Source organism: Wasmannia auropunctata, unplaced genomic scaffold, assembly GCF_000956235.1.
Source record: "Wasmannia auropunctata unplaced genomic scaffold, wasmannia.A_1.0 LD336023.1, whole genome shotgun sequence".
Taxonomy (NCBI): domain Eukaryota; kingdom Metazoa; phylum Arthropoda; class Insecta; order Hymenoptera; family Formicidae; genus Wasmannia; species Wasmannia auropunctata.
Window position 1 is genome coordinate 234,342 of NW_012026867.1, and position 15,421 is coordinate 249,762.

The 15,421-nt window shown below is 48.7% G+C and overlaps 1 protein-coding gene across 1 annotated transcript in view; it reads right to left on the reverse strand.

Moving 5' to 3' along the window:
* The window catches only part of LOC105452957, a 40,324-nt gene extending 27,817 nt beyond the window's left edge, over nt 1–12,507 (reverse strand). The window contains exons 1-2 of the mRNA XM_011694522.1: nt 12,409–12,507; nt 5,012–5,239 (exon numbers count right to left, since the gene is read on the reverse strand). Of these exons, the coding sequence (XP_011692824.1) occupies nt 5,012–5,239; nt 12,409–12,484 (304 nt within the window). The 5' untranslated portion in view covers nt 12,485–12,507. The remainder of the gene's footprint in view (nt 1–5,011; nt 5,240–12,408) is intronic.
* Nucleotides 12,508–15,421: the final 2,914 nt, after the last annotated feature.

Consider the following 15,421-nt stretch of genomic DNA (forward strand, 5'->3'; position numbering starts at 1 on the left):
GCTCACGCATTATACACATGTACATACACGTATGCGCGTATATACATGCGCGTTTCAGCGTCTAATAGACGTATGTGTGGAGACGGATATGTGGCCCTAGACTCAACGCCGTTGCTTGTAAAGTTCGTTAAATATCGCAACGAGTCATGGTCATCCGTGCGCGGGCGAGCACGCATGCAAACATGCACGCAGGCACGCACGCACGCATACGCTTAGGTATATTACGTGCTGATCCGCGCGGCCGAATAGTGCCCGCGATAGTGCCCGGGGCCAATTGGCGCCTATCGAAGTCTCGATCGATATCCCGCGCACGGGGGAAACGAACGCGGTTACCTTGGAGTAGCTTTTCTGGTAATGTCCATCTTGGATCGATATAGAGAATGTGGGTATATAATCGCATGGTGACGTCGATTTATGGGAGAGTGACGCTAATGAGCGTGTATAGGCGATTGCCCTCCTCTTTCCGATACGCCGGTGTACTACTTCCGACTTTTGCGTTTCCTCTTAGCGCCAATTTGAGGTAGTCGTGTGCTAATACCTCGGCAAACAGTACGCCGCGCGCACGACGCGCTCGCCCGAATGTTTTGACTTTGACGAAATTGTTGTCCGATGCGAGGCCGTCGGGGTGGGGCGCTCCCCGTTAATTTAACGTTTTATTTCTTAATACTCTTTATCTTGCTCTAATTTGCTCTATATATATATATATAATTAGACTTGAGATTAAATGTAGTTTTCAAAAGCACGGTTCTATTCGCAGTGTCTCACGCACAGAAAAAATAGAATTGTTTGCGTATGTAAGAGCATTTATCTATTTATATAAGATTGTTCCTGATAAGGATATATCTCGCGCGTTCTAGTTGCAAATCAACAAAACAGTTTGACGTCGTCCTTGCGGAAAAGAGATTTAGCCGATCGACCGATGGATCGCACAGATTACTATCTTCTATTTGCCGCGTGTCTGGGATAAATCGCTCGTCGTTTCTCTCGTAAATTCCAAGCGTACGCGCGATCTCTCGATTACGATCGAGGGCCGCGCGGTTCCCAAGGAGAAACGGCCAGTCGACATTTCTACGCGACGAACGGTGCGTTCAGAGCGCCGTCGCCGTCTTGCATCGACGGACGAGCACGAAGAGAGAGAAAGAGAGACGGTTAGATCTAACTGTAACCAAGACCTACTTTTCGGGCTTCCTACGAGATACATACACGCACTTGCGGGTGCACACACTAGCGCGCATGCGCGCCCACAAAACCCTCGGTAGTTGCCCAACGCGCTTCTTCGTGACGCTACGATTTGACACACCGCTCCTTTCCTCATATATCTGACTCCCGTCCTTGAACCCTTCCCACTCGTCGAGCTTCCTTTCAAACTTCCACCCTTTGGCCTTTCGAGAAAGAATCTTACGGTTACTCGTATGTTACGCGATTCAGCGACGCTCAAAGATAGTATAATATTGAATATATAGAAATCAAATTGTTATTCCTTTTATTACGTATGAGAAATAATCTTTTATTTTAATTTATTCTACAATGTGAAGGAAGGTGTTCGAAGATCGAAGAGACCCCCCCACATTTTGATTTTCGTTGCGTTCCCCCATCCGGCTTTGCTCTCACTCTTTCCAAACGCACAGTCGCGGTTTTCGTAAATCAGGACGCGCAAGGTGAAAGCGTTAGACGAGGATTGGATAACGGTCGTCTCCGGGCGGCGACAGTATGCCGGTTGCACACGCGGTGGAATTAATATCAATGTCGAAACGAGAAAAACGTGAGGAGAGTCTCGGAAGTGCGATCCCGAAAATGGAGGGCAGCCACTGGGGGTTATCGTGAATCGATATCCATGAACTTTAGCTTCGTTCGATTTCAACAGACTTCGATCGTTTGTTCGCCCATCTGCCGAGAAAAATAGTCCAGTAAGAGAGAGAGAGAGAGAGAGAGAGAGAGAGAGAGAGAGAGAGAGAGAGAGAGAGAGAGAGAGAGAGAGAGAGAGAGAATGAAAGAGGGTAGAAGAAGGGGTGACGGATGCGAATTTTTTAAAATTATCACAATTTACTCATCCAATATGAATCAGATTGATATAATCAAAAGTCTGACAAACACTTGCTTTACATTACGATACGAATTGCAACAACGAAAGATAGGAAAGTTACGGAGGTTACTCACTACTTAACTGGCCTCGCTATAAGATTGTATATTTACGGCCTAACTGCAAGAGATAGTACTATCTCTTTTATGCGGTATATATACTTATCCGGTTTGTATGTTGGATAGATATCAGACCAGTACGTGATAAATTAGTATTTACTCGACGCGGTGTTTAGCTCATTCGATGTTTTGCCGATTATGTACTGCACGTGCTCTATTAAGACCGTTTATCCTTAAAGATAATTAAGAAATTAAAATGAATGATGGCACGTAAATAAGTGATGATATTGTAAAAATCGAATTTTTAAACAAATCTTGTTGTTCTTTATGCTTAAGTCCAGGAAATGTAATCAAGAGACACGGTAGTGTCAAGTGTAATAAAATTATATTTGTCAACAGTAACGAGAGACACGATGTATCCAGAGAAGGCATTTTTTCTGATTAACAGATATTACTTACATGTCAATGTTACTAAATCTCCTGAAATCCGAACGAGCAGTCAACGCATCTGCGAATTCTGGAAATTCGACGAATATCCGGAATATTGAGAACTTGAAGACTCCATCGATTCACCGATCACTGAATAACTACGAAGGTATTCGTAATGGAGAAAAAAGACTCGCGCGGCAAGTGGTGAGCCAACTGGTCAATTAACTTGACCAATTCTACGGTCCTCGTATATGCGATGAAGATTAGTCGATCGATCGGAACGCAAGTTGGCTTCACGCGGCGGCCACGCTGCTCTTAGAGGAGCACTGAGGAATCTTTAAATATACACGCGTGTTATCGCGGCCCGCGCGTATGTATACGTTCTGCATTAGGCCGCGTCAAAAAGCGGGGCGTATAAAAACGTTTGCCGAAAGTTGCACATTCTTGTTTATTCAGCGCGAACGATAAACGAGCGAATATCTAGCTTCACACATGCCGGCGTGTAGCGCCGTTATCGCGCACTTCCACTGATAAGTTCCGAATTTTATTGACGTCGCGCAACATTGATTCGCGCGCCCGTATTCGTCGTAAATAATTGCGCGCGTGCACGCTTACATCAGACGTAAATTGCAATAGCGCGCGCTTACGTCATTGCGAGTTGACAAAAAGTTCCCCGATGATTTCTGCGATCTGTTTACACTTTTAAAAGCATCTCGGCTACGCATCTCGTTTTATCGTACTCCACGCGACAGTAGACCTACGTTATGATTCCCGCGAAAAAGATTCCGACACAAATTGCTTTTCAAAAGCGCCGATCGCGATCGCACGGCATTTGCGAAAATCCGTGCGATCGCAATCCTAAAAGGAGCGCGTTGCACCGCTGCTCCGTGCGAACTGCGGTTTCGCGCGGATGGGTCGCAAGAGTGCCCGCTGCACTCGCTGCGTCGGTGGGGAAGGCGCGCACACGGTGAAAATTCGCGTGTGCATGTGCATGTATACATGCTGCACTCGGACGGCTCGCCACTCTGTGCAACAACCGAGACTCGCGCGTCCGACCGACTCGGCGCGCCCGCCGATTGGGTTTGGTCGTCGAGGGTAGGGAGCCGGCCCAACCGTTTACCCCCTGCACTTCCTATGCAGTCGCGAACTTGTACCACTTGCCGGCGAAGTGGAAACGTGTGAATGCAACGCGCCGCCAGCCGCCCTCTTTCGCGCAAGGAGTCGCGACTCGCGTTTGGTCGGACGCGACTTACTAAAACGTGCAAATAAAGAGCGGAGCGGAACTTTTGATCAATTTTCTATTATGCTGTACAAATTCTTTAAATTATCATCCTGATATTATGCCGGTCAAATAATTTTTCTCCCAATTACCTTCCTTTCGTGAATATTTTTTTTCAGCAAACTTTCACATAAATCACGAGGATTTACATCTCTTCTCTCGTATTATTTTTAGCAACAGATGCTGCATCAGATGTTAATCATTTACTACGTGTTTGTTGATCATCCACTATGTCAATCCTTAAATAAGACGTTCCGTGAATTTATAGAACTTCTAATTAAAATTCCGTTAGCCGTAAAAAAAAGAGAAAGAGAGCGCATTCAATCGTTGCGGCAGCCCGTTAGAAAATAAGTTAAAAATGTGCTGGCTTGACCCGTTTCCTTTAACTTGCTGCACATATGAGACAATTTGCAGTGCTATGACGCAAGAGCTCATGCACCGTGTTTGATTACATCGTTTGTGTAACGCGTGACATTTACATTGGGAAATAATTGAATAATATCGAATTAATTTGCATCACGCGTTAAATTGATGACCACCGATTACACGCTCCGTGCTGCATTAATTGCATCGTACGTCAACACGTTGTGATCACGCGTGTGAACACAGAGAACGAGCGTTCTATCGGGCAAATAACGGGTGAAACCTTCAGCTGCTCCTCGAGCGTTTAAGAGTGATGTCGAAAAAGTGAAAGCCCGAAATTGTCCTATCGCTTGGCGCGAGAAGGCGACGAATTAACTTTCTCGTCGTGCTTAGATCCTACTCGACGTATCGGTAAATGCAGCACGCGCATGCGGCGCCAAAAATATCACGAGCGAATATGCAACGGAGAAGTTTTTTGCGCATCTTTTTGCGTGTTGTCAAGTGTCGACCTTCTCCGCCTGCATAAGTGAGACCGAGAAGTCAAGGTCTTGGAATAGCCCGCCGAATTCTTCAATCTAGCACTTATTCCGATTATCACGTTACGTCTAATAACTCCTGGAAATATTCAACGATTGTTTTACGTCTAATAATTCTGTTCTAATAATTCTATTATCGAGTCGTATTGAAGAATTATTTCGGATTTCGAAGAAATTCATTCGGGTTCGCGTCGCAAAAAGAATTGCGCGTTATAGATTGTAAGAAGGAAGGATAACGTTATTTTTCACGTGTGAAGAAACTTACCCTCGCAGAACAGGGTGACATCGGTGAGACTCTCGCTTTTGAATAAATTCGAGAACGTCGTTGCTAGATTGCTGCCGAAACTGTTCCACTTGAGGCAGAACTGCTGCTGATGAGAGTCCATGATGCCACCCTTAGGCTCAACTCCGTGACCTTCACCGCCCCTCTCGCAGCCACTTTCCAATGGGTATTTACCTTCTTGATCGCGCTCGTGCCCAATTGCTCGTCCAGCTGCGCAGAAAATAATCTCGATTATCGACCGATGTCTTTTCTCTTTTTCTCTCTCTCTCTTTCTCGCCAAAGCATCAGAGATTACATCCGCGGATGTTAAAAAGCAAACTAAATTTCGCAAAAGACATTCAGTTCGAGAAGTTTAATAAGTTTCGTAAATAGACGAGCATGAAGAGAACATTTCGTATTAAAAAATTCATTTTTACGTGAACCACCTTCCTCAATAATTTACTTGTCACTGCACTGTCAAGTCAGTGTACGCTAAATCTCGATCCGTGAATGAACGCGCGATCTGTGAAAGAATATAACAGCTCGCACTACTGTTACGGCCAACGTCATCTGCTTTGAATGTTGGAAGCTGATAACTTCGAAATATGAGATACCTCACAAACGCGACGTACCTCTTACTGGCTCCGTGCGTAATATGTTTATGACAGAGAAACTGTCGAACATGCGCGGGGTCCAGCGACTGCAGTTTCGCGCGCGCGTCTCGGAACGTCGCAATTGCGGAACGTCGGAAACAGTACGAAGCAATTCCAGTTCTCCAGAGTCGCGGTTGCGCGCGCGGAGTGCTTTGCCTCACGAATCGCGATCGCACGATGCCGGCCGCGCCATGTCAAAATTCCACCGCATTTCCGCGACGCCCGCGATAAAAAAAACGTCAAGAGAAGAGATTTTACTGATAGCAGGGGCGTGTCAACGAGTATAAGCGGAACAGCCGCTCCGACTTCATTCGTGAATCTCGAACGGCGTAACGTCAACAACAACGACAACCGGCGACGCTACTCCGAAATGCACTTTAGTCTCTGTTTCGCGTCGCGGATGGGGACATGCCGTCACTACCGGAGGAAGAAAAAAAAAAGAGGAAAGTTACAGAGTTCGGCACCGTGCGCACGTGTCCTCAGTGCAACGCATGATGCGCGCGTGTATCACCGACTGGATGTATCACCAAGGGTGCAGCGTGAAATGCGCGCGAAAGTAGAATTCTCGAATATGTCCCGCCCGAGAGTGTGTCCGGGGACCAATGACGCAGACCCGGTTGCGCGAGCACCAAATAGACGACTGACTATACGCACTCGCCGCCGGCCGAAATCGAGTCACCGGCTTGCATCGCGCATCGGCACATGAACGAATCGCGCGTGACTGTCGTCGTTCGCGGTGCGGCCGGGCCCGGGGTACGCGCGGTCGCCGTGCGGGAGGGTCCACCGCCGCGCGGGAGCCGAAAAATCGCGGGCGCGAGCGAGAGGGAACCAGAGGAGGCGGTAGCGCGAGACGACAGGGGAACGGGAACGGGTCGTTTCGAGAGGGAGCTAGGCAAGAGAGAGAGAGAGAGAGAGAGAGAGAGAGAAAGAGAGAGACAGGGCAGGACGTAACACACTGAGAGGGACCGCTGTCGTTGCTGGTGAATCGCTGAGAAGAGTGTGAATATGGGTCATCGGTGGCGATGCAAATGCGGTTACACGGACGAAGCGTATATGTGGGGGGATTTTCGGTGCTCTCTTCGGGCACCCGGCAAAACACGGAACCACCGGGGGAAACGGGGGGTCACCACCGGGTGGGTGGGCAGGGACGGGGGATTGACGATTTGGCGGCTTCCTCGGAGAGGTAGGGATCGCTGGAACAGCGAGGCGATTGCTTAAGGCTAGAAGTTTCGACTCTCGCGGTTCTCCGCAGTGCTCCCCTCCTGCTTCTTTCTCTCTCTCTTTCTCGCCTTCTGCACCGAAGAACTTTTTTATTCTTTCGCTCTCGCGCGCGCTGCGACGTTCTATCTTGTTCCGTCTCATTTTCGAACATTATCCACTCCCTCCCCGTTCCCTAACGCTTCTAAGGTATCACACATCCCCACTGCGTTCTCATCCGACGTACACCAGGGCCGCATCGCGGGAGTAAAACGTCACATACGGGAATCACGAAGTAGAAAAAGAATCTTCGTACGTGCAGCGACAGCCTTGATAAGCGCATGTGCGCGCAGATGTCCGAGGGTAATTTGCATATTCCGAGTGAGGTTCAACGTGTCTATCTCGGCTGTCTCGAAATTACTTTAGTGCTTTTTAGGTGCTTTCGGCTGACGAAAGCACTAAACTTGATACAGTCATATAGCGTGTTCGAATTCGAATCAAAAATTGGCGGAGCAGCGCGATCGATGCCCATCGCTAGGAACCACCAGCGGCACGAAAAGCGAAGGCAGAGGGGAAATTTAGGCGTTGGAGGCGCCTCGAGAGTTGCGTGGCTCCGGAACCGCGCGAAAGGAGGAGCGCGGGAAGAGACGCAGGAGGAGATGGATGAGGAGGAGGAAGAGGAGGAGGAGGAGAAGGTGGCCGAAAAAAAAGGAGGGGAATGTACGCATCGCGGCAAAATTGGTGGGGCTCGCGGCATTGCGTGGTGGCAAAACGCACGCTATAGAGAGGGATAGAGGGAGTCCCCGAGAGGGAGGCTCAAGGTCGCTGCGGGGCCGCACGCGCGCCTCAGCCACGCACACACGCACGCATGTCCCCGCGTTTGCGCACGCATGCGGTATACATACATCACTGCAACACGGGCGTGTGCACGGATATGCGCGCGCGCGCACGCGCGCGCTGCAGCGTAGGTCGCGGGCGGGTGTGCGTGCGTGTGCGTGTGGGCAATGTGTGTGCGCGCGCGCGTTCGCCAGCGTCGTAATTCGGCGCTCTTATGGCGGCGGTATTATGTCATCGCATTCGTGCGTTGGAAAAACAGAGCTCTGGTCCTCTCGATGCGGTTCTTCTCGAAAATATGTACAGAAGGAGGTGTGTGTGTGTGTGCGTCGGCAATTCTGCTTTGACTCCCCTCCCGGGAAAGATGCAGATATAATAAGTGGCCACGTAACACCCGAACTCGCATTTTTCTCACTCGCAGGCGTCTTTATTCGCGCAGAAATTTCGCAGAAGCCAAGAAAAATCGACAAAGTGGGCAAGGTAGAGACAAAAATAGACGCGGCTCCAATCCTGCATTCACGTAATACGCGTGTAAGCTTCCGTAATCGCGCGATATCGTAACTCGATATACACCGATGGCAGCTGGCTTACGTGGTCGAGCAATCGCGAGGCCATCTCGAGCTTCCGCGAGGAAAGAAAAAATTGGGCAACTCGTAATGAAAAAAGAAAGGAGAGCGATATGGTCGGAGGAAGCGTCGTTTGCCTCCGTCACGGGGGATGGTTGAATACGACGATGAGGCCGACGACGGTATTGCTTGGCGAGTATATGGAAAAGGATGGCTCTGTCGTGATATCAGGTTAACGCAAACGAGGGGATCTCCTATATGAAAAGCGCGAATATCGTGGCTCGACGGGAAAAACACGGAACGGCGCCCGATTCGGCGAATGCTATTTTTTTTTTTCGTGGGGTGTCTTTTAGCAATAAGCGCGATCGCCGTTATACGCGGTATATAGGAGCTAGAAAGTCGTCACCGTCGTTGGTTTCTTCTTTTTTTTCTTTCTCTCTTCCAGGAAGGAAACCGTATTAAAATGCGTTTACGACGAATACGAGCCTATCCCGATTCGATTCGACTATAAGCTGCGCCGCGCGCTTGATACGCTCAATGCGCTTTGAGAACGCGCTAGCGCTTTCATAGGAAGTGCCGCCGTTATTACGGGCAAATTGAAGTCGTGTACGAGGGATATCAACGACAATTTAATCGTAAAAGATAGACGGGAGTTTCTAGTCTTAATTCCCGCAACACAGCTACGCTTGCGGCGAATCGAATGCACCGACGCTGCTACATCCATTTGAAAACGTGCATTTTCATTAAGCTCGTTGATCTAATTAACGAAAATTCACGGCTCATAAAATGTAAATTGACCGAGAAAAATGTAAATAAGAAAAAAGTATTGCCGCGTCTAAAGCCGAGGTTAAAGCTGCCTCGGAAACGGGAAGCAGCAAAATTGTGGAAAATAAATTCGACGGAGGACTGCTTCGGAAAAAAAATATTCGATGCCTGTAGCTGTGCGTTAGAACCAACTGCTACAGCGCGTCCAACGAAAGAGAGAGACGAAGAAGGAAGAGATATCCGCATGAATCTCGACAATAATCGTCCGAGGGGTGGAGGAAGCGCACCCAAAGGGTTGGTTGGCTCGACGAAAATGCCGGAGCGAGAGGCGCAAATATACGTTTGACGACGATAACAGAAACGGTTCAAGTAAAGCGAGGAGGGAGCTGTTCTCTGTTTCCACAGTGAAAGATAGCTCGCGTGGAGACAATACGTAATTTCGCTCTGATTTCATTTCGCCGCACGTCTCAGAAAAGGACATTGAAAGGATTGCACAAATTGAATTGCCGCGCGGGTCCATTATTTTAGGAAAATAAGTAACGCATCCCGTCATTATCTATTCCTGCAGATACTTATACATATTTCCAAAATTAATTGTAGGACGCTAGAAAGGATCTAGTGTAGTATAAAAAATTGCAAGCTCGGAATGTATATACGGATAGAGAAATACAGATAGTTAATATCACCGCGAGCTAATTGAGCCGACGCGCAGCGGAAGCTAATTTTGAGGTCAATGTCTCCGAGACTAGTCTGAGATAACAGGTTGTCGGCGCGTAATAAAATACCGCGGTTTAAAATGAGATCCGGCCGCGGAAGAAAAGGCTGACGCTTTCGCCGTTGGAGGTGAAGTGCGTATGTATGTGTGTGTTAACGCGATGTTTTTCTCGTGGATCGTCGTCATAGATCCATTTCAATCAGGCGCGATGATGTAAGCGCATTTTTGCCGGCGACAATAATCAAGGATCGAGCGTCGATTTTGACGGACGATGTGCGTGCATCAACTTGCAACTGTTGTATCTCGTAAAAATTGTCACGCTTCGGGATAACGGGAAATTTTGCTGGCGAACGAAAGCTCGATGTTGCGTTCGCTGTTTCAACATTTCGATAGTGCAATTTGCAAATAATTCGCAAGTGACAAACAAAATCGTTACGAAACGATCGCGTTTGCGTAGATTATATGCGAAAGCTACTATCAAAGGAAGAAAAAGAAAAAGAAGAAACAACCTCACCGTAACTACAGCCTCACGAATCCTCGATGCAACGCGTCCAGGGATGCGCTCTCGCCGCGATCATGCTTGCGTCCCCCGGAAAGAGAAAATCGCTCGTCGACGCGTACGATTGTCACTGCGACTCATTCACAAGAGCGGTGAATAGAAGATTGCAGGAAAGATTGCGACAGCCGTTAACCGGTGCGGTTACAAAAATCCACGGGATGGCCACAGCGCGTATGCGTGATCAATGTCAATCATCCCGAGGGACAATACTGTTCCTTCGCCAAGTCGTATTAGGATAGGCGCACGGGCGCGAATGAAGCGTGCGCGCCGAAAACGCCCAGCGCGAAGCACGATCTGAATTGGACTGTTCTACGGGTTATGCTCGGCTCGTTCGACTTCCCCTCTCTTTCTCTTTCTTTCGCGGGCACGTTTCCTCCTCCGCCCCGCCGAGTGGCCCTACGTTTTGGGCCGACACTCAACAGTGTGCCCCTATTAGAGTGGATTTGGTTGTCATGAGCGAGCGACGCGATATCCTCCTCCGATGCATATCGTTCCCGATCTCGTAGGTGGAAAGTGGAGCTTCCGGAACGCGTTTCCATGACCGCGAATCCTTATCGTCAGCAACTGAATATCGCTTTTTTTCGACAGACACGGCGCGGCCGCCCGCTTTTCCAATTGTTAAGGGTGGGATACCGCCAAGTCACAAAAGAATGTCACGGGATCCGATAAAGGACCTCCGAGGTTCAACGACTACTCCGTCGAGAATTTTCTTTTAGAAATCTCTCTTTTTTTTTGTGTTGTTTTAATATGGGAAGTATAGCCTTGTTTGAAAGGCTCCGTTCAGTAAGAGTCGTCGAGCAAACGATCTCGAAAATCGTCGCGTACGCGGAAGTCGGCGTTGACTTTTTCGTGCGTCCGGGTCCGCGGAGGAATGGTTTTTCTAGTCGCCGTGTAAAGCGAACGGCAGCGCAATAAATTTCCCGAATGGAGGTCGTTAGCGGGAGGTTCCGCCCCGCGGGAGCTGTGCAGCGTTTTTTCGAAGCCGCAGACGACACCGGGGAGGGAAATTAGGTGGAAGAAGCAGAATGTACGATCCATTTTTATGACGCCACGAAATAAACGCGACTTCCGTCAAGGTACCGCTACGCGCATAATGCACGTACGACGACGTGCTGTCGCTGTTGGTGCTGCTGCAGCACGTGCACGCACTTTACAGAGGCAGAAACAAAGGAGGCGTTGAAATCACGGTATATGCGCGTAATAATGGCCGGTGATTTAATGAGAGCGCGCAAACTGTAATTTCGTCGAAATAGTTATAACGTCATGCAAAGCATTTTTTTAACAGCATAAAATAATTTTATAATTTGAGAATATTGTATCTTAATATAAATTAGTTAGAATTAGCGCGGCGAGTTTCAGTAGCCTGTACTGTAAATTACGATTAGACATATTTTAAGAACAAACCTTTTTTCGGGAGAATACAAATATCAAAATCATACAGTTTATGTACATAGCAATTGTTTTGCTGAATATATAAATGATTATGCGTCAAATATTTCGTATATATTCGATCGCACTAATAATTGTAGCTGTTCTAACAAGTGTCTACACTTATAAGCTGCACAAGGCAGTGCAAAATGTTAAACAAAAATATTTAGAATAATAATTATTAGATATTAAACAATTAATTATTTTAAAAAATGAAATGTTATTAAAATAATTAAAAAATGTTTAGAACAGTTAATGAAAGTAATGTTTAACAAAAATAAAATAAATTAAATGAGAAACTAGCAGAACACATGAAGACAACTTATTTTACATCACGAGTTGACAATTATTTTTTTCCACTGACATATTAAAATCATTTCGATCGTTTCACCAAGAGACGCTATCCAAAAATTCACTATTTCACACCATGTAGTCGCTTTTACGAACAAGCTTTACATCCCTTCTCCTCGTAGTACCGCCGCTGTGCTTCAAGTTCAAAGCCGCCCCTCGCAATCTCCCACGCCCCACGCATCGATCTCCCAAAGCCGCGATCAAAACAAACAAGTACCCGCGAAATATCCGCTTCTCGAAACGGCATCGACATCCGATGCCGGCAACGCGACAGGTGGAGGAGCCACGACACAATAACGACAACAATAACAGCAACAACTGGTCGACCGTACCTGGCGGATGAAGCCACCATGGATTGACCAGGGATGGTCGTTGGTTGCTGGGGCCCTCGCCAACAGGGGCATACATCCTCCTCACGCTACGTCACGCCCGTCACTGCCACCCTGGTGCGCGGCTGCACCCCCGACTGCCTTCGCAAGCCCGCGGCCGGCAGCCACCCCTCCAGTGCGCAGCGGCCGCGGGATTCCAGTTTCTCTCTTCCCCTTCCTTAAGCGCGCGCGTACGCAAGAGGGTTGCAAGGTTACCGGCGTACTCCACCCCTCGCCCCCGCGTCTACCCGCGTCGACCCTCGCGCGCGCGTTCGCTATCGTATCGCCCTTCCTGCCGTTCCTCCGAAGCCGACCTCCCTCGCGGCCGACCAACCCCTCCGTCAACGACGATTCTGCCAACCCCTCCCGCGGCGGAGCTGAGAACACGGAGCGCACACACCGCCGCTGCCACCCCCGCATCGTTCTCCCGGCGCCCTTCCTACGCAGCCACGGCCATCACTTTCGCTGGAAAGTCCTCGGAGGCCGTTAGGGAGCCAGGGCTGACGCTGCAAGGGGTGGTGCGCGGCCACGGCGAACCTTTCTTCCACTTTTTTTCCTCTTCTTCTACTTTCTCTTTCGCTCCCGCGGGAGAAGCGAGATTCTTTCGCGCAATCGATAAAATAATTTAACTACCGGCTATACCGGATAACGAAGAACGGAAGCACCGGACGCGGCGGCGCCGTCGAGGAATCGACAAAATAAGCTCGTTGCTACGTAATGGACGCAGCAGAAAATGCCGAAGAGCATCACGTGGGACGGTAGAATACACCACAGCGATCGCGGCCGATTGGTTCGCCGACGAAGTCGCAATGAAAATAAACAGAGCTTATGCTCGAGGGAAAACTTAAAAAATTCGAGCGTATAAAAATGAAAGAAATAAATAGATGCATTTCTCCTTAGTTGCTTTAACATATCGTGATATATTAGAGAGATTATTGTGTCCGTAGATATAAATCTATTTTAAGCATAATTTTATATGTAATTAAATAAAAGCTGTTCGCCTAAACAAAACAAGAAATTAAAATTTGAGATTTCTTTTATTATTTATACTAAAACTCCGCACGATGCTACAATAATTTGCAGTTATCCTTTTACAGCACAGGGGACTAGCATGAATTTTCATAAACGCGCGATGGTTTTGGTTGAATTAAACATTTATGCGCGGCGGTGGTTACGGCCGGCCGTTCTAACGGCGAAGGGTCGTGCACCTGCATTCGAAATTATCGCATTACATGAACGCGGTCCGAGCTTACGAAATCTTTTCGACGCGCTCGAGGGAAGCGTATCATCAGCCACGTTCTAATCATTAAGATTGGAGACCGGTGTACATATACCATACTGGCACTTGTCCCCTGCATAAAATTTGTTAGTCAGATTAGGCAGGTGACTCTGAATGCGTCCTCTCTCTCGCAGCGTGGAGATGCCGCCAATTTCGGGATCGATATAAGACTCGCTGCTACTTTGTGCAGCGCGCCGACCTACGCCGACGATGTACGTAATAACCACAACCGCGCGATATTTTACTTGGCGTATGATAAGCGTGTAATTTGCATAAACAAGGAGCTTTTAATAGCTCAAGAGTATATTTTAACTGTATTATGCTGCGAGAAACGGTAGTGCTGGGCAATGAAAACAGAAATGTGCCTCGTAGGAAACATCAGGTTCAAAGTTCGTGTTTCAACGCGGATTTATAATGTAAAAGGAAAATACACGTAACATTTGCGCTCGACGATCAATAACGGATCCAATCGAAATAAAAGGCAAAATGTCACGAATGCAGCGACGGGGTGACGTTTCCTTTCGAGCTCGAGAAAATCTCGGACACCGATAAGATTTCTGCCGAAATAGAAACTCTCGAAACGCGTATGTACACATATATACACTTTGCGGCTTCTAGGATGGCTCCATAAATAATCGACACGTTCCTGGGAGCAGCTCGGGGTGGAGGGGAGAACAACCTTGCAAGCCCTCAAACTCCGTCGTGCGTGCGTAGCTTCAGCGATGGTGGTGGGGTCTGAATTTTTGGAGGTTGGCAGAATGGCCGAGAGCACGAAGGGGGTTGAAGAGAATGATAAAGGGACCGAGGGGAAAGGGGAGAGACATCGGCGCGTGAGGGGAAACGCGGAATGGCGGCAGGAAACGGGAAGAGGAGGAGGAGGAGGTGGTGGAGGTGGAGGAGGAGAAAGGAGAAAGGAGGAGAAGAGGAGGATGATGATGAGAAAGGGGAAGGGGAGGAAAGGGCGATCAAGGGGAAGAGCCAAGCAACCTGCACCCGGCAACAGCCCCCGACCTGGGAAGAACTAATCATTAACCTCCTTTCACCCTCCCCGAATGCTACCGCTCTAACTCGACCACCTTCGCTTCACTTTCACCTGCGCCTCTCTCTCGCCTACCACCCTCTTTCGCGCCCCTTCGGCCGCCTTCCCTCCCCTCTTCACTCTCACTCGTCCTTCCTCCCTCCCCTTTCCCTTTCATCCAGAGCTTTCCCTCCATTTTCCCTCTTCTCGCCTCTCCACCCCTCACCTTCGCCCACGCTGCGCCGGGTTGTGTGTGCTTACGTTTACGATTACTCGCGCTCTCGCTTTCACCGCTCTCCCTTCGCGGTCTCGCTTTCGATCTCTCGCCCCCGTCCTATCGACCTCCAAACCTTGTCGCTACTTTCGGTCTACCTAACGCGTACGACGCCCGATGCACGAAAGCGTCGCGGCGCGGCGCTTAAAGTCGAGGGTCTCCTTTCGGCTGGCGAAGACGCGCGGCTACGGAAAGAAGGCAACGGCTGTTATTTGCGGCGCTATTATTTCCTCGAGGGGTGTCCGCTCGTCGTTGCGTAATATCGAGAGACAGTAGATACCACGACGCGGCCTCTCTCTCCCTCGCAAATTATGAAAGGGATGTTCGATCTCCGTCGGGAGCCGAAGACGAACGTCGGAGTGTATGATTTACCGGAGGATAAATTTCAAGAACAGTCCCAGCTTTC